General features: G+C 42.2%; 1 protein-coding gene across 7 annotated transcripts in view; it reads left to right on the top strand.

The window, feature by feature from the left end:
- Positions 1–18,858, top strand: part of LOC134351924 (kinesin-like protein KIF19) — a 167,688-nt gene that overhangs the window by 110,281 nt on the left and 38,549 nt on the right. For all 7 annotated transcript variants that reach the window (XM_063058847.1, XM_063058846.1, XM_063058848.1 and 4 more), the window contains one exon: positions 9,458–9,579. In XM_063058847.1, coding sequence (XP_062914917.1) covers positions 9,458–9,579 — 122 coding nt within the window. The remainder of the gene's footprint in view (positions 1–9,457; positions 9,580–18,858) is intronic.

The raw sequence follows: 18,858 nt of genomic DNA, 5'->3' as shown, positions 1-18,858 counted from the left end.
CCTTGTAGATCTCAATGCAACACCCTCCACAACCAACAACCCACCAGCTATGCTGATCCTGGTTTGTCCCTTGCGTTCACACTTAGGCTCCTCAAATCGAACCTTAGAAGGAGTATGCAGAACAAACAGCTGAGACAAGTTGCTGGTTCCTCAAACAAGGAGGTTTGATGTTTCACTCCTGGACAAGCTGTCCTGGTGAGGGACTACAGGACTGATCAAAAGTGGGTACTTGGAAAGATTAAGGACAGAACTGGACCACTCTCCAACCCAGTGGAGATTGGGTCTGATGTCGTCTGGAGATGAAGCATTGATCAGTTGAGGAGGGTGGAGTCAATTGTCAGAGAAGAAAGGTGGCCAGCGCTGTCAGAACCACATCCTGCAGTCCCAGAATCAACTTTACAGCCACTGTGGAGGAAGCCCCAGAATCTGAGATTGCTTCACAGCCAAAAGGCTCCTCTGCCAAGCAATTTGACTCACCTTATCTGGGGAGACGTTATCTCACAAGAGTAAGAAATTCTCCATGATGATTAAATCTTTAGGCCTGAATGGAACAGTTTAAAATTTATTAAGCAATGCCGTGGTTGTAAAGTAGTTGTATTATACAGTATACTGTGTGTGTATCCATGTTTATATATATACAAAGCACCAATGAGACATTCTGGAATGATCAATAATCACTTGTTTGGAATCAGATGACCTTGCCTGGTGTCTCAGGGCTGGGTGTGTCTGCACCCAGGCTTCCTCCCCTGTCCCCCGCCGCCCCCGACACTGCACTCCTTCTCAGCCACAACCCACACACCTCCTGGCTCCATTCCCAACATTTACTCTTGCTAGATGTACAATCTCGCTCTTCACTCCATGTTAGAGACAAGAGACTGCAGACGCTGGACCTGGAGAGAAACAAACAGTCTGCTGGAGATCTCAGTGAGTCAGGGAATTGAACAGTTAACCTTTCAGGTCAAGACCCTACACTTGGACTGAAAGAGCAGAGGTGAGAGGACAAGGTGGGGCAAAAAGCTGATAAATGATAGGTGGATTCAGTTGAGGAGGGATGAATGGCAAACAGAGGAGGGAAGGGTAGAAATAGTGACAGAGGCTGGGAGATGATAGATGGAGGCAACAAGGAGCTCCAGAACCTGATACGAAAGGATCATTGATCCAAAAAAGGCAGGTGGGGTGGGCAGCTGGGAACAGTAGGGCTAGGGGATGCAGTGGGAGTGTATGTTTTCACCAATAAAATGGCAGAGACATTATACATTTCAGAAAAGCCATAACAACTGATTTATTGCACCCCAAAAACTGAACCCAAAGCACGCTAAAAAACCCTTTACATAATAATGTCATCACGTCAGACCAACCTCTTAAATGGAAACCCCAACTCAATGTCAGCGGTTGTGAGTTATGTACATTTCCTCAAGTTACATTACCCTACACAGGAACCCCTCCCCCACCCCCAGAATTTACTAAAACTGGCATTGTGAGCCTGGACGAGGCGCCCAGCTCAGGTCTTATGTTCCATTGGTAGAGGAACACCAGATGCCTCTGACTTGTCCAGAAGTGTGTTGACACACTCACGGTCATGTCATGATGCAAGGGGCGTAGTAGCGGAATCCTCCAAATCTTAGTGGTCCGGATTAAGGCAATCTATTGAAATATGTTCAGGTTTACCGCTCTTATCTATGATAAAAATCTTTTCTCCCCATTTCAAAACATGAAACAGGCAATTATAAAGGGGCCTAAGGGGACGATGGTGTACATCACGGGGGACAAAAATGAACAAGGCGGAATCAAAATAGGATATACATGGTAAATGGTAGGACATTGAAAAATGCAGTAGAACAGAGGGATCTAGGAATAATGGTGTATAGTTCCCTGATGTGCAATCTCATGTGGATAGGGTGGTGAAGAAAGCTTTTAGTATGCTGGCCTTTATAAATCAGAACATTGAGTACAGGAGTTGGGATGTAATGTTGAAATTGTATAAGGCATTGGTAAGCCAAATTTGGAGTATTGTGTACAGTTCTGGTCACCGAATTATAGGAAAGATGTCAATAAAATTGAGGGAGTACAGAGGAGATTTACCAGAATGTTGCCTGGGTTTCATCTCCTAAGTTACAGGGAAAGGTTGAACAAGTTGGGTCATTATTCTTTGGAGCATAGAAGGTTGAGGGGGGACTTGATAGAGGTATTTAAAATTATGAGGGGTATAGATAGAGTTGACATGGATAAGCTTTTTCCATTGAGAGTGGGGGAGATTCAAACAAGAGGACACGAGTTGAGAGTTAAAGGGCAAAAGTTTAGAGGTAACATGAGGGGGAACTTTTTTACTCAGAGAGTAGTAGCTGTGTGGAACGAGCTTCCAGCAGAAGTGGTTGAGGCAGGTTCAATGTTGTGGTTTAAAGTTAAATTGGATAGATATATGGACATGAAATGAATGGAGGGTTATGGGCTGAGTGCAGGTCGGTGGGACTAGGTGAGAGTAAGAGTTCGGCACGGACTAGAAGGGCCGAGATGGCCTGTTTCCGTGCTGTAATTGTTATAATGTTATATGGTTATAATGTAGATCAATAGGAACCCAGGCGTGCTGTGCACCATGTTGAGACATAGGAATAGTTGAAAAGGAATTTAATTTACTGAGGAGGGTGGAACACTGTGGAAAGGCAGATCAGGTGGCCATGGTATCAGGAGCAAAATCTCCTGGCACTCATATTGGATATCCATGTGCCAACTCAGCCACGGACGACTGCAGGTCCTCTTTTGGAGCTGTTCTGAGCCCCAGCAGGACCCAGAGGAGCCAATCCTGCCAACACTCATCGGTCAGGGAAGCCCTCAAAGCAGCCTTTAAGGAGTGGTGAAACCGCTCACACAGGCCGTTGGATTGCGGTTGATATGCCGTGGTGTGATGTAGCCTAACGCTGAGGTTCTGGGCCATTGCCACCCCAGGTCTGATATGAATTGGGGATCCCGGTCAGAGCAAGTATAAGATGGGGTGCCAAACCAAGCAACCCAGCTGCTGAAGAATGCCTGAGCCATGTCTGCGGGCATTATTGATGCTAGGGGAGCAACCTCTGGCCAGCTGGTGTTACAGTGCACCATGGTAAGGAGGTGCTGAAAGTGGGGGGTTGGGGGGACTGTGGAAGAGGACCAACAAGGTCCACACTGACCTAGTTGAACCGTCGCACAAGGACTGCAGAAGTTGCCAATGGCATCTGAACATGATGGTTAATTTTTGCCCTCTGGCACTCCACATGGGCTACAGCCCAATTATGCACGTTGTTTCAGAGGCCATGCAACACAAACTTTACAGCAACAAGTTTCTATGAGGTCTTCCATACCGGAAGCGAGATACCATGTATGGAATCAAAAACAGTCCGCCTCCTGTTTGCAGGCACGATGGGACGAGGGCGACCAGTTGAGACATCACACAGAAGGGGGCCACAGGCCCATGATTGCTGGTTGCTAAGCCTGGACCTCTGTGTCAGTAGGTTCGTCAGTTGTCATGCTGACATTGTCAACCCTTATGCGTACGGTCTCAATGGCTGGCTGTGAGAGGCAATTAGCCACAGCATTATTTTACCTCTTGATATGTTGTATATCAGTTGTGAATTCGGATATATAGGTCAGGAGACATTGCTGTCATGCAGACCAAGGGTCTGATATTTTGGTGATTGCATGCACGAGGGGTTTGCTCCTGTAAAGTCTTCTCTAAGTCAAGGACCATCTGGGTCTGAGAATGTATTGCCTTTTGCCTACCACTCTCATGTGTTGGTGGTAGAGATCATGGGTTTGTGTGTGTTGTCACAGGGCACTTGGAAAATTACAGAACATTAGTAAAGAAGTTAATTGGTGCAGGATGGATCTTTTCGAATGTGCATTCTCTGCTACCTATTCTGCTTTCATTTCAAAACCATGGATGGTCAATGCTACTCAATTCATGCATTGTTTTGACAGATTTGTCCCGGTAAGAATATTAGTGCCAGGGACTAGGTTAATGAACACAAAAGGCTGTATTAGCACGTTGCATGCTCGCCGTTCTTTACCTGGTAAGCACAGAGTCACTATTTGTTTGCTATACCTCCACCAATAAGTAAACAGAGCAGAAGGTCTGATGTGTTGAAAAGCTCCACTCCAACCCAGGCTCATTAATTATCCCAGTTTCCCCATGTAGAATTTAATCATAATTAGTATGTTCATTAATGCTACACCAACAAGATGTACAATTAAATGTATGCATTATTTATGTACTTCCTAATCATTAATTGCCGACTAGCACTGAAAGTCCACAGCAGTTGCCATTTCATTAGCTCCTCACTCAACCCTGGAACACCTGGACAGCAAAGATGCATATTTCAGGATGCACTTTATCGACTACAGCTTGGCGTTCAATACTATCACCACCTCAAAACTAATCAATAAGCTTCAAGTCCTTGGCTCCATATCTCCTTGTGCAATCGGATCTTCGATTTCCTCACTTGCAGTCCCCAGCCAGTTTAGATTGGCAACAACATCTCCTCCACAATCTCCATCAGCACCCCTGCTCTACTCTCTTCACACTTATGACTGTGTGGCTAAGCACAGCTCCAATGCTATATTTAAGTTTGCTGATGACGTCACTGTCACTGGCCGAATCAAAGGTGGTGATGATTGGAGGGAGATTGGAAATCTAGCTGACTGGTGCCACAACAACAATCTCTTATTCAATGTCAGCAATCTCAAAGAGCTGATTATTGACTTCAGAAGGAGGAAACTGGAGTCCATGAGCCAGTCCTCATCGGGGGATCGGACGTGGAGAGGGTCAGCAATTTTAAATTCCTCAGTGTGATCATTTCAGAGGATCTGTCCTGGGCCCAGCACTAAGGGGCAATTACAAAGAAAGCACAGCAGTACCTCTATTTCCTTAGGAGTTTGCAAAGATTCGGCATGACATCTCTAACTTTGACGAACTACTGCAGATGTGTGGTGGAGAGTATATTGACTGGCTGCATCACAGCCTGGTATGGAAGCACCAATGCCCTTGAAGGGAAAATCCTGCAGAAAGTAGTGGATATGGTAAAGCCTTTCCCAGCACTGAGCATATCCACATGAAGCACTGTCTCAGGAACCACATCAAAGTTGCTGGTGAATGCGGCAGGCCAGGCGTCATCTCTAGGAAGAGGTACAGTGAACGTTTCGGGTCGGGACCCTTTGTCAGGTCTCGGCCTGAAACATCGACTGTACCTCTTCCTAGAGATGCTGACTGGCCTGCTGCCTTCACCAGCAACTTTGATGTGTGTTGCTTGAATTTCCAACATCTGCAGAATTCCTCGTGTTATTGTCTCATCAGGATTCATCAGTGACCCCCACCACCCAGGTCATCTCGCTGCTACCATCAGAAAGGAGGTACAGAAGCCACACGACTCATACCACCCAGTTCAGGAACAGTTATTACTCCTCAACTATCAGGCTCCTGAACTTCATTCAACTTCACTGGCCCCCATCACGAACTATTCCCATAACCTATGGACTTACTTTCAAGGATGATCTCATGTTCTTGATATTTAGTGCCTGTTTATTTATGGTTATAAATTGTTTTTAAAAATTTTTCTTAGCACAAGCACACTCATTTCTCAATTGCTAGGAACTTTCAGACTATTCTAGTAGTGCTTAGTATTGTGGCTTTCTGAAGATTTACAGAAATATTGCTGTGTAATCCTAATTATATAATGCTATTGTGCAGTGACTTTGGGAAGGTACCCATTGTAGATATTAATATTAGGACAATGTATACCCTGTTTATGTTCCATAGTCTTTCAATTTCCTCTTTTAATTCAGCATACTTCTGTTGACTTTCATTTAACGATTTCTGTATTTTGTGTGTGTTTGGAATGGCTGTATCTATTGAGTAAGTTGTTCTTGCTTGTTTATCCTGTATCATTATATCCAGACTGTTATAATGGATTGTTCCATCTGTTATAACGAATCAGTTGTAATATAATTTGTCGGACTCTGACTCTAAATCTAGATCAGGCTTTTATTTATAGTAAGGTATGGTGTCTTTTATGAGTTTGTATGTTAAAGCAAGATTTTAGTGAATGATGTTTGCCACTTGATTGTGCCTGTGTGAGTAATCAGATTGAGTTAAACTGCTGCAGGATTCTGGTTTCTCTTGGCATTTTCTGCATTTATCATCTTGAATTTGTTGGCCTTTTGTTCTGTATTTCTGATTATTTATTGTGTTAATCACCTGGTCCTGTATTGCCACAAGGAACCCCTCTCTTTCTGTGAAGAGGTCTTCAACTATTATTATTATTATTATATTATTCTCTTTCTTTTTGTATTTGCCCAGTTTGTTGTCTTTTGGACACTGGTTGTCGGATCTTTTGGTATGGTCTTTCATCGATTCTTCTATGATTGTTGGATTAATTTATTATACCCACAAGAAAATGAATCTCAGGGTTGTATATGGTGACATATATGTACTTTGATAATAAAATTTTCTTTGTACTTCTTGAACTTTGAATTGTCCATAAATTATATTTTCAGCCATAATCAGTTAATGGTAATGGTTAGACAAGCAGTTGTGGAAGGAAAATGTAAAGAAGGAGTAGATTATTAGTTGGGGGACTGGAGAAAGGAATGGAGCTGCTGCCCTTTGTCCAGTTGAAAACCCAAAGTTTGTCCATGGTTATCAAGAAGATCTTGATGCATGAAACCTCACTATCAGTACCATACTTAAAATTCAAAGAATTATAACAAGCTGACATAAAGTTGCTTCTTTAAAGATATTTCATTTCTAATAGAGGCATTGAAACTTTTAGATATTAATAGCTTTAAAGCAGGGTTTTAAGCACAGTACATTACATATTGGGTTAAGTTATGCTGCAGGTTTACAGAACAGAGGATTAACACACTCAAATGAAATTCCTTGGTCCAAAACATTGCCAAAAGCATTAAGTCAGTTTTTTTATGACCAGTATTTGACAGTCATTTAGGATATGTTTTATCAGCAGTCGGTGCCAATAAAAGTCAGGAATCAAAAATATAACAGCAAATATTTCAATTTGCAAAGGTGGATCTGCAGATAATAAATGGCAAGAAAAGCAGCAAAAGCTTTGAGGATAAATTGTTAATTTCCCCTGAAAGTTGATGGATGATTTAATTGAGTTGCTTAACAGAAGAAAGGATATGATGAGTAAACACTGTAAAACAATTCCCTCTCATGAAGTCACAGGCTTGGAAACTCTTAGTCACAGCACATTGCTTTCATGTACTGTGTGAAGAAATATAAAAACATTATTGCAAGACATGGGGTTGGACAGGGTTTCTTTGAGTTACAAAAGGATGCTTTCCTGGAAATGCTTCATGGAGCAAAATCTCATTGTTGCAATAGCTGTGCCAAATTTTTTATGGTTATTTTAAACAATGAATTTCAATGGGTGGAGAATGAGAAGCTATTTGCTATCGTGAGAAATAGATTTGTATGTTGAGGATATACTTCTTACATAAATCAAGGAGTATTTCTAGGTTTGTACAGTTCTGGTGACATGCCAAATTGGTTCGGGATTCTCAAAGCATGTCGTCGTTGTCCTCGTGGCTATCCCTCGAGGTCGAGGATGATGGTCTTCGTTCCGTTGATCTATTTATGGGCTCTCAAGTGGCTTATGAGTTCAATCTTGGCTTTGAAAGTTCTTCCGCATTCAGGACAGGTAGTTCCAGATGACAGATCGGGCTTTGGTTGTTGTTGCCTCTCTTTCCATTTTCTTCTTTTTTCTTCTAATTCTGCACATCTGTTGGCTTCGAAAGTTGCTGTTCCTTCTCGGATGATGGCTTGCCAGAGTTTCCTGTCCTTGGCATTGGTTTCCCAATTGTTGATGTCGATGTTACATTTCTTCATGTTGGCTTTGAAAACGTCTTTGAATCTCTTCTGTTGTCAGTCTCTTTTACGCTTGCCTTCTTTAAGCTGGGAGTAGAAGATTTGTTTCAGCAGACGTTCGTCTTTCATCCGAACAACATGACCGCTCCATCTTAGTTGGTTCTTGATGACGTAGGCTTCAATACTTGTTGTTTTTGCTTCATATAGCACGCTGACGTTGGTTCTGCTATTTTCCCAGCTGATATTTAAGATGTTTCGAAGACAGCGTTGAAAAGTTCCATCAAAGTATGTAACGTGCTTAGGTACAGAGAAATACAGATATATATATATAGTGGTATTATCTGGCCCCATTGGCAATGGATTACAGCCTGAATGTTTCCCTGAACTACTGCCAATGGTTAATTATAATTCTGAATCCCCTGATGAACTATCAATATAAGTGAAGTCACAGTGTCTTAGCGCATGAGTCTACACCGACCATCAAGCATCCATTTACAAATCCTAAATTAATGTCATTGTGTTCACTCTACATTCCCACTCACTCCCCCAAGACTGTACTAGTCACTTACCGACCAAGGGAAGTTTGCAGTGGTTAGGTAATCTCCCTTTGGGATTTGGGAGGGAACTCACATGATCACAGTGGGAATGTGCCAATTGCACACAGACAGGACTGGAGCTCAGGATTGATCCCAAGGGCACCCTATCTGTGAGGCAGCAGCTCCACTGGCGGCATCACTGTATCACCAACAGAGGGAAGAGTAAAACCTTTGCTTTACCATACCATCTCTATCCCCTCTACCCTTCAATCCCACTGATCCTTCAGTAGACCCCAGTCTCACAAAAACTCACAGATCTCTATTAATGCTGAAATCTCTTTTGTGGCTCTTCAGTTTCCCCTTTTCTGTCTTCCACCCCGCCACCATTCTGATTGACAGGACTCACACCACCCAAATGCTGGTCTTCACTTCCTCCTGTTTTGCCACTTCTCTTGTTTGCCAACATAACCTAGTCATTAATCACACACGTGACCAATGGCTCTCTCGTCCCTGACTCCCTGAGGGTCCCAGCCTGAGCACTACTGAAGCTCAGAATAACAAAAAGATAGTGGAAATTGATGTCGCTAAAACCAGCTGCACACTCAACATTGTTCCTCTGTTGCTCGGTACAGAAAAATGGAAGCTCATTCATACTGATAAATCTGATGGTGGATGCATTGTTCAGGTCCTAACAGATAAAGAACTGATGAATAATAATGGATAGGTTTAGCAGGAAGTAAGATATTGAATGTATTTATTTGACAGCCACCTACATTGGGTCAGTTATGTTCTTTAAGTTATAATAATGTGAGAAGTGCCCCTTTTGTGTCTCAAAATCACTATCACTATGATGGATCAGGAAAATGTAAGTGACAAAGCCCATGGAAACACATTCATTTACCTAGAAATAATGTTACCAGTTCATAATATTATGTCTTTCTTACAGAGTAATGCATGGGAGTCCTTACAGTGGAACTAATATGAATCAATCAGGTTTTCAGCAAAGTTTAAATTCTAACTTGGTGCCTGACTCCTTCATGTAGTTAATGCTGCTTTTTATCTCCCCTAGATCACAACATTGATGTTCCACAGCAGCTACAGAATCTCTACACCCTGTATAGGCAAGAGACGGAGGAGGGGATGTTGGATAATTTGAACACCCTTCATACCATCACCTCCAACACGTTGAAGGTAACAGAGCAGTTGCTTTAATTGTATCATTCTGTAGTTGATACTAATGGAGTTATTTATTAATCAATTATATGCTATACCACTACCATGACTGGTGCATCAACTACAGCTTCATGGAATAGATTTACAATAACAACAACAATAACATTGATATAGCAGCTAAGGAATTTGTTCTCCTAATGCTGATAAAAGATCAGTGCAGTTTAATATATGCATTTGATCCAGAGTAGAGCAAACCTGCAATTATTTCTTGCTCTCTTAACACCCAAAAGGAACCAAATCCCCTGTGAAAGCTGCTGCAATGGTATGGTATTCTCCAGGATGTGGAGGTCATGTAGTAATTCTGACACCTAAAAGAAACACCCTAAACCATAAATGTAACTGAACAATTAATTCCACTGCATTGAGGAATCTTGTATGTGTGTGACAAGTGCACACCTACCTCACTTGTCCATTTAAGTCCAGAATAAATGGGACATAAAACATAATTTGCATGACAATAACACTGAGGCTCTGAGTGGTCATGATATAATGGAGCAAATCTGTTAGCAATTTCTGTAGTATGTAGCTAAATCAGGAAATCCAGATGTGTGGAATCAAGATATTGCAGTTTGTTGTGTAATCAATGATCTGATGCAAATAGCTATTTACCAACTATTCTTTCTCTACAAGCTATTGAAAGTGCCCCATCTCAATTTACGTGGTATAATGTGAGACTATTATCAGAACTGCTCAACAGCACTCGTAGCTCTAAAATACTCATTTTATATGTGTGAATTGCAATTCTTTTAGTACTCATTTTATGATTCCAAGATTTTTACTAAGTACATGAAGTAAAAACGTTGTCATTCAGCAAACTCATGCAGGATTCTGCAGGGAACAGATACTGGTCTATTTTCTGTTTCAGTCAAGTAAAATGATCCACCAGTATGATGTAATCTTTCTGTGGTGTGATAACACAAATAGAAAATTTCAACCCTATAACCTTTCTATCACAAGATCAACTTCTAAATCCATAATAATTCCTGTCTTCAAACAGCATGAGCCTCAGCCTTGTTGCCTTATCAAACTCAACATTTCCTATGCTCTCTAGGTGAGCTCCCAATATCACATAATATAACTTTTCCTTCATCTTAAACTCTCAGATAATACTACATTGATTGTTCCATGTCACACCACTCACACATCTGTCATGATGGATTGTCTCCCATACCTCAAAACCAATAAACGTCGTCGATATTGCTGTTGTAGGAGTCCCGAGCGAACTCAAGTGCAGGAATCAGAGACTTTGGCAACTCAAACAAAACAAAAGATTCATTACAGAAATTAACTAACATAACTAACAAAAGCTCAGGCAAATTATACAGAATCTAGAAGCATGGAAATCATACAAAATACACAGGAGAACTCGGTCTGAGACAAGGATTCACATACTAACTGAAAAAAATCATCTTTTTCTTTTAAAAGTGACCCTAGTTGTGACAGTTGTGTCTTTAACATTTTAGTAATATATGCTTTATATTGTATATATATTGTTTGATGCAGCATTCTTGTTCCTTCATTATTGGTTATATCTATAAATATGTGATTTGAATACGTCATCACACTACCACAAGATACGTGCATGTTTCACCTGAAGTAAAACACGAAGTTAGACCCACATTTCAGACTTCCGTGTCTAGAATTAGTTTAATATTTTGAAGTAACAAAACATAACATTGTCAATTAAGTATTTTTAAGGCAACCCAAAGCAGCAAGACGTTCAATCACAGCGAGACATTCGAAGTTAAAAAAAAACGCAATGAGGAATGGTCGAACTTTTAAAAAGTGCAGCCCAGCACATTCAAAGACGGTCAAGTTAAGAGCAATCCAGAACATGTTCTTGGAAGGGAAAACATGATTGAATTTATTTTAAAGTCAGAAAATGGAAGAATTCACAGGTTCATTAAGAGTGAGCACTGGGTGATAATAATCATAAAAACAACAGAAATGGCTGGCTATATTGCAAAGATTGATGTATTTGATTGCACAATGGGTAATTTGATGGGTATAAAGATCCAGGATCTACTCTGCATGCATGAAGGTTATTGGATGGACACCAAGTGAGAGACAAAAAGTTGCTCATAAAAAGTAGATGCAAGAACCAAAGCCCAGCTGGATGAATGGAAGGTCAAAAAGAAAGGAGTTAATGTAGATACTAAAACAGGATTTGTCAGATTATGTTGTGGATGAGGAAACCACGAGGAGAAATCAGATCGTAGAGGGAGCAATCGAGGAGCAAAGAGAGAACGCTCCAGTGAACTCAATGCATCTTCCCAGGGCCAATATGCACGAATTAGTAGAAAACAAGGACGAGGAAGATGATGAAGAATGTGAGTGAGAAAGAGAATGATGTGAAAGAGAGAAAGAGTATGAGAAAGAAAAAGAAAGGGATCAAAGTAGATCCAGAGAGAGAAAAGAATAAGAAAGGCATCCAGACAGTCAGAACCACTTCCTACAGTCTCAGGGTCAACTCCTACAACCACCGTGGTGGAGGCCCCAGAACCTGAGTTTGTTTTCACAGCCACAAGTCTCACCGGCCAAGCAAAATGATCTCCCATTTCAGGAAAGATGTTATTTCACATGAGTAAAAAAGCCTCCACAGCGATGAAATCTTTCAGCTTAAATGGGACAATCTAAAATTTACTATGCTGTGGATGTCTGTATATAGTTAGTTGCATTATATAGTATACTGTGTATAGTTGAGATATATTCACTATCGAGTTGGAGTTTATAGTCAGGCAGGGAGGAGTGCTGTGTATTTAATAGTTTAGTAATATTTGAGTAATCTTGTATGTGTGTGACAAGTGCACACCTCACTTGAAGTAAACACAAAGTTAGACCCGCATTTTGGATTGCCGTGTCTTCCTTTGAATTAGTTTAATGTTTTAAGGTTAAAAAACTTAACAGATATGTTTTGAATATTTCCAATATTTTTGAGGTTTTCCTTTATTGGCGCCTTCTTCAGCTCTATGAGCAACCCTAGAACTCTGTTGTTTTGTACATTTGATGTAATATGAACTCAAAAACCTTTACTCCCAGCATTGGCAGCATGACTTCAATAGTCTGGGCTTTAAAGTTCTCGGAATTCCCTCCCGACAACTCTCTGTCCATCTTATTGAATACATTTTAGTCACGCATTATAGCATCTCTTAAGCTTGGCTTTAATTTCTGATAAATTGCATCTGTTGCGAATCCCCTGACAGCTTTTGTATATTATTACTGTCATGTAATAAAAACGTCCAATAATTGTTGTACCAATTGAGCTGAGGATTTCTGGTAAATGAAAGTTGAAAAAAAATGCTAGAAATCTAAAATAAAAACAAATTCATTCATTGGCAATAAATCTTGTTTACAGTTCATCCCATCATCACTCTGGTTTAACCCTATCTCCCCCACCCCCACAGCTTCTCTTCTCTTCTCTTCTCTTTTCTCTTCTTCCCATTTCTTACTGACAATCTTCAACCCAAAACATTCTTTCTGTTTCTTTACCCACACATGCAGACTTCCCTTCTGAGTATTTCCTGCATTGTTTGTTTTTGTTTCTGCTTTGATGCTGCATGTGAGGTTTTATCCTTACTGCAGGCTAAAGCCATTCATTGCACAAAGACCAGGCTTAATCACTTGTAGTGATGGTCGGGAAGACTGATATCACCTCTTTCAGAATTCTGGGGTGTACACAATCTGGTCTAGGGGACTTATCTGTCTTCAGACCTTTCAGTTTCCCAAGAATCTTCTCTCTAGCAATGGTAACTTCATACATTTTATGATCCCTGACACCCGGAACTGCCACTGTACTGCTAATGTCTTCAACAGTGAAGACTGATGCAAAACACTTATTTGGTTCGTCCGCCATTTCCTTGTCCCCCATTACTATCCCTCCAGCATAATTTTCCAGCGGTCTGATATCCACTTTCACCTCTCTTTTACAATTTATGTATCTGACAAACTTTTGATATCCTCTTTAATATTATAGGCTAGCTTTCTTTTGTATCCACCTTTACCTTCTTAGTGACTTTTTAGTTGCCTTCTATTGGTTTTTAGAAGCTTCCCAATCCTCTAACTTCCCACTAATTTTTGTTCTATTATATACCTTTTCATTGACTTTTATGTTGGCTTTGACCTTTCAGCCACTATTGTGTCATCTTTCCTTTATAATGCTTCTTCCTCTTTGGGATGTATATATCCTGTGCTTTCCAAATTCCTTCCAGAAATTCCAGTCTTTGCTGCTCTGCTGTTATCCCTGCCAGTGTTCTTTTCCAATCAATTCTGGCCAACTCCTCTCTCATGCTTCTGTAATACCCTTTACTCCACTGTAATACTGATACATCTGACCTTAGCTTCTCCTTCCCAAATTTCAGGGTGAATTTGATCATAATATGATCACTTCCCTTAAGGGTTATTTTACCTTAAGCTCTCCAATCAATTCCAGTTCATTGTACAATACCCAGTCCAGAGTAGCTGACCATCTAGTGGGCTCAACCATGAGATGATTTAAAAAGCCATCCCATAGTCACTCTAGAAATTACCTTCTTCCAGCCATGATTCAGTGATTCCTACAACATCATAGCTGCTAGTCTGCAACCGCGCTGCAAGTCCATCTACCTTATTTCATATTCTGCATGCATTCAAATATAACACCATCAGTCCTGTATTCACCCTTTTCGATTTTGTCCACATTTTGCATTGCACCTCATCCTGTTGAGTGCAATTTTGCCCTATTAATAGCCTCTCCTCACTACACATTGCCTTTGCCTGTAAACCTGCTACCTCATCTTCTGTACTATCATCTGCCTTTCCAACGACACTTCTTGCATTGAAATATATGCAGCTCAGGACATTAGTCACACAACGCTCAATCTTTGGATTCCTAACTTTGTCTGATGTTTTACCAATATCTGTCTCCACAACCTTTTCGCTAACTGTTCTGGCACTCTGGTTCCCATCTCCCTGCAACTCTAGTTTAAAACCGCCCCCCCCCACCCCGTACAGCATTAACAAACCTTTCCACAAGGATATTAGCCCCCCTCCAGGTCAGGTGTAAACCGTCCTTCCCGTACAGGTCTCTCCTTCCCTGGAAGAGAGCCCAATGATCCAAAAGTCTTAAGCCCTCCCTCTTACACCAACTCCTTAGCCATGTATTAAATTGTATAATCTTCCTAGTTCTGACCTCACTAGCACATGGCACATGTAGCAATCCTGAGATCACAACCCTGGACTTCCTGTACTTTAACTTAGCACCCAACTCCCTGAACTCCCTATGCAGAACCTCGTCACTCATCCTACCCACGTCATTGGTACCTACATGGATCACAACTTTTGGCTGTTCACCCTCCGACTTAAAAAAGCTGAGGACTTGATCTGAGATATCCCAGGCTCTGGCACCTGGGAGGCAGCATACCATCTGGAAATCTCGTTTGTGCACACAGAACCTCCTCTCTGTTCTCCTAACTAACAAATCCCCCATCACCACAGCATATTCCATCTGGATAGGCTCCAACTTTAATGGTATGAACATCAATTTCTCTAACTTCTGGTAATTTTTCCCCTTCCCCCTTCCAACTTCATTAATTCCCACTCTGGAACCCTCTTACCTTTTCTCCTCACCTGGCTACCACCTCTTGCTGGTACCCCTCTTCCTTCCCTTCCTCCCATAGTCTATTCTCCTCTATTATCAGATTCCTTCTTCTTCAGCCCTTTTATCTTTTCCGCCTATCACCTCTCAGTTTCTCGCTTCAGTCTCCCTTCCACCACCTGGCTTCACCTGTCACCTTCTAGCTTGTACTCCTTCTCCTCCAGCCACTTTCTATTCTGGCATTTTCCCCCTTCCTTTCCAGTCCTGATGAAGGGTCTCAGCCTGAAATGCCAACTGTTAATTCCTCTCCATAGCTGCTGCCTGACCTGCTGAGTTCCTCTAGCATTTTGCATGTGTTATGACAGTGCTAAGTCCATTTCACACCAGACGGGCCACCACAGTTACTTCATGCACACATGATATATTAAGCACAATGTGATTATGACAATTCTGATTGAACAGCGGACATCACCCCTGACATTCCAGGTAGAATGGTGCAACCTGAGAGATCTCAATCCACTGGATGGACTAAATGGTGGAATCAGGAAAGGGTAGAGGGCAGCAATATCTGCTTCATGATAAGCTCCTCGTGGTGCGCGGACATTTGTGGTCTTGCCTCATTCTTGTTCTCACAGTCTGGAACATCTGATGATTAAGTGCCGACCATTCTACTTGCTGCATGACTTCTGAGTGATGTTGAACACAGTTTGCATACCACTAAAGCAAGCAGTTGATGTACTGAGTGTCATGATTAACAAGCAAGAAACAGCATACCCTAATGCCATTCACATTCTTGCCAGGGACTACCATGAAGAAATCTCTGCTCAACTGCATCACCTGCAGCACTAGAGGACCCTACACACGTGAGTACTATGAAACTATCATCAAGAGTGTCTACCATTCCATCCCTTGATCTCATTTTGGAAAATCTGATCATCTGGCTGTCCTCCTCCAAACTGCTTATGGGCAAAGACAAAAGAGCAAGGCACCAGGGATTAGAACAGCAAAGAGGTGGTCATAAGAGGCAAAGGAATGGCTACGAGATTGCTTGGTGTTGGTGCAGAGGCCATGTTCAAGGATTCATCGGAGAACTTGAATGAATATGCCACAGTTGACATGGACTTTGTAAAGACACTTGCAGACAAGTGTTTATCCACAAAATCTTTCAGTTTTCCCAAACCAGGAGACCGAGATTAACCAAGAGTTTTGCAGTCTTCTGAGGGCAGATTGGTGGCATTCAGGACTAGTGATCAGGAAAAGTACAAGAGATCCAGGTACAATCTCCAGAAAGCCATCTCACATGCGAAATGGCAATTCTGGACCAAACTTCAATCACAGAAGGATGCTTGACAGCGATGGGAGGACTTGAATGCCATCACCTCCAACAAAGCAAACCAAGCAACATAAATGACAAGAAAGTTTTGTGCCCAGATGAGCTCAAAGCCTTTTATGCTCACTTTGGCCAACAGAACATGGAGGCAGCTTCACAGACCCACACACCCACAATGGTGTGAGTTCAGTCTCTGAGGCCAACATGACAGCACCCTTCAGGAGGGTGAAACCACAGGAAGCACCTAGCCCAGATGGCATACCTGGCTGAGTACTGAAGGCCTGTGCTAATCAACTGGCTGGAGTGTTTACTAATATCTTCAACCTCTCACTTTGGACGTTTGACCTACCAACCTTCTTCAAGTAGGTTTAATCATATCGGTGCCCTAGAAGATCATGGTAATTTGCCTCAGTAACACTTACATCCACTGTGCTGAAGTGCTTTGAGAAGTTTGTTATGAAACATATCAGCTCTTGCCTTCGGAGTGACCTGAATCCACTCCAATTTGCTGAACATCACAACAGGGCAACAGCAGATGACTTCAGGAGGACAAGGAGCGACCACTCTCCGTTGAACATCGACGACTCCTCCGTAGAGATCGATAAGAACACCAAATTTCTTGGTGTCCACCTGGCAGAGAATCTCACTTGGTCCCTCAACACCAGCTCCATAGCAAAGAAAGCCCAGCAGCATCTCTACTTTCTGCAAAGGCTGAGAAAAGTCCATCTCCCACCCCCGCCCCCCATCCTCACCACATTCTACAGAGGTTGTATTGAGAGCATCCTGAGCAGCTGCATCACGGCCTGGTTTGGAAATTGCACCATCTCAGATCGCAAGACCCTGCAGTGGATAGTGAGGTCAGCTGGGAAGATCATCAGGGTCTCTCTTCCTGCCATCACAGACATTTACACCACACGCTGCATCTGCAAAGCAAACAGCATTATGAAGGACCCCACGCACCCCTCATATAAACTCTTCTCCCTCCTGCCATCTGGAAAAAGGCACCAAAGCATTCGGGCTCTCATGACCAGACTATGTAACAGTTTCTTCCCTCAAGCCATCAGACTCCTCAATACCCAGAGCCTGGCTTGACACCAACCTACTATACCCTTTACTGTGCCTACTGTCTTGTTTATTATTTATCATAATGCCTGCACTGTTTTGTGCACTTTATGCAGTCCTGGATGGGTCTGTAGTCTAGTGTAGTTTTTGTGTTTTTTCTTACGTAGTTCAGTGTAGTTTTTGTATTGTTTCATGTAGCACCATGGTCCTGGAAAACGTTGTCTCATTTTTACTATGTTTTGTACCAGCAGTTGTGGTTGAAATGACAATAAAAAGTGACTTAACTTGGGATGTCATCTCGTTGGCCGTTCACTCAGCTGTGGAACACCTGGACAATGCAGATGCACTCATCAGGATAGTCTTCATTGACAACAGCTCAGCATTCAAAACTAACCACTAAGGCCAAGACCTGAGCCTCCATACCTCCCTGTGCAACTGGATCCTTGATTCAGTTGCAGATTTCAGTCAGTATAGGCTGGCAACAACATCTCCTCCACAATGACCATAATTACAGGTGCTCCACAAGATTCCTTGCTTTACTTACTTCATACCGATGACTGTGTGGCTACGTACAGCTCCAATCCCATATTTAAATCTGCTGATGCTACCATTGGTGTTGGCTGAATCAAAGGTGTTGATCAGCATACAGGAGCGAGATTGAAAACCTCGTTGAATGGTGCCACAACAACCTCTCACTCAGCAAAGCCAAAGAGCTGATAACTGACTACAGGAGTAAGAAGCCAAAAGTCCATGAGCCATTCCTCGTCGGGGGGCGGAGGTGGAGAGGATCAGAAACTTTAAATTCCTTGACGCTATCACATCAGAGGGTCAGTTCTGGAGCCAGCATGTAAGTATCATCGCAAAGAAGGCGAGACAGTGCCTCTTCTTTCCCAGCAGTTTGAGCAGATTTGGCATGACATCTAAAACTGTCAAGCTTATAGATGCGCAGTGGAGAATATTTTAGCTGGTTGCATTATGGTCTGGTGTAGGAACACCAATGCCCAGGAATGGAAAAGTCCAGAAAGTGGTGGAAACCGCCCAGACCATCACGGGCAAAGCCCGCCCCTCAACTGAGCACATCTACTTGGAGCGCTGCTACAGGATAGCAGCATCCATCATTAAGGACCCACACCATCCAGACCATGCACTCTTCATACATCTACCATCTACCTTGGGCCCCAGACCACCAGTTCCAGAAAGAGTTATTACTTAAAGCTATCTGGCTCCTGAACCAACAATGATCATTTCACTCACCTCAATTCTGAACGGATTC

This window comes from Mobula hypostoma, chromosome 9 (assembly GCF_963921235.1).
Source record: "Mobula hypostoma chromosome 9, sMobHyp1.1, whole genome shotgun sequence".
Taxonomy (NCBI): domain Eukaryota; kingdom Metazoa; phylum Chordata; class Chondrichthyes; order Myliobatiformes; family Myliobatidae; genus Mobula; species Mobula hypostoma.
Note: the sequence above shows the minus strand (reverse complement) of the source record. Positions and strands in the feature narration are given on the sequence as shown.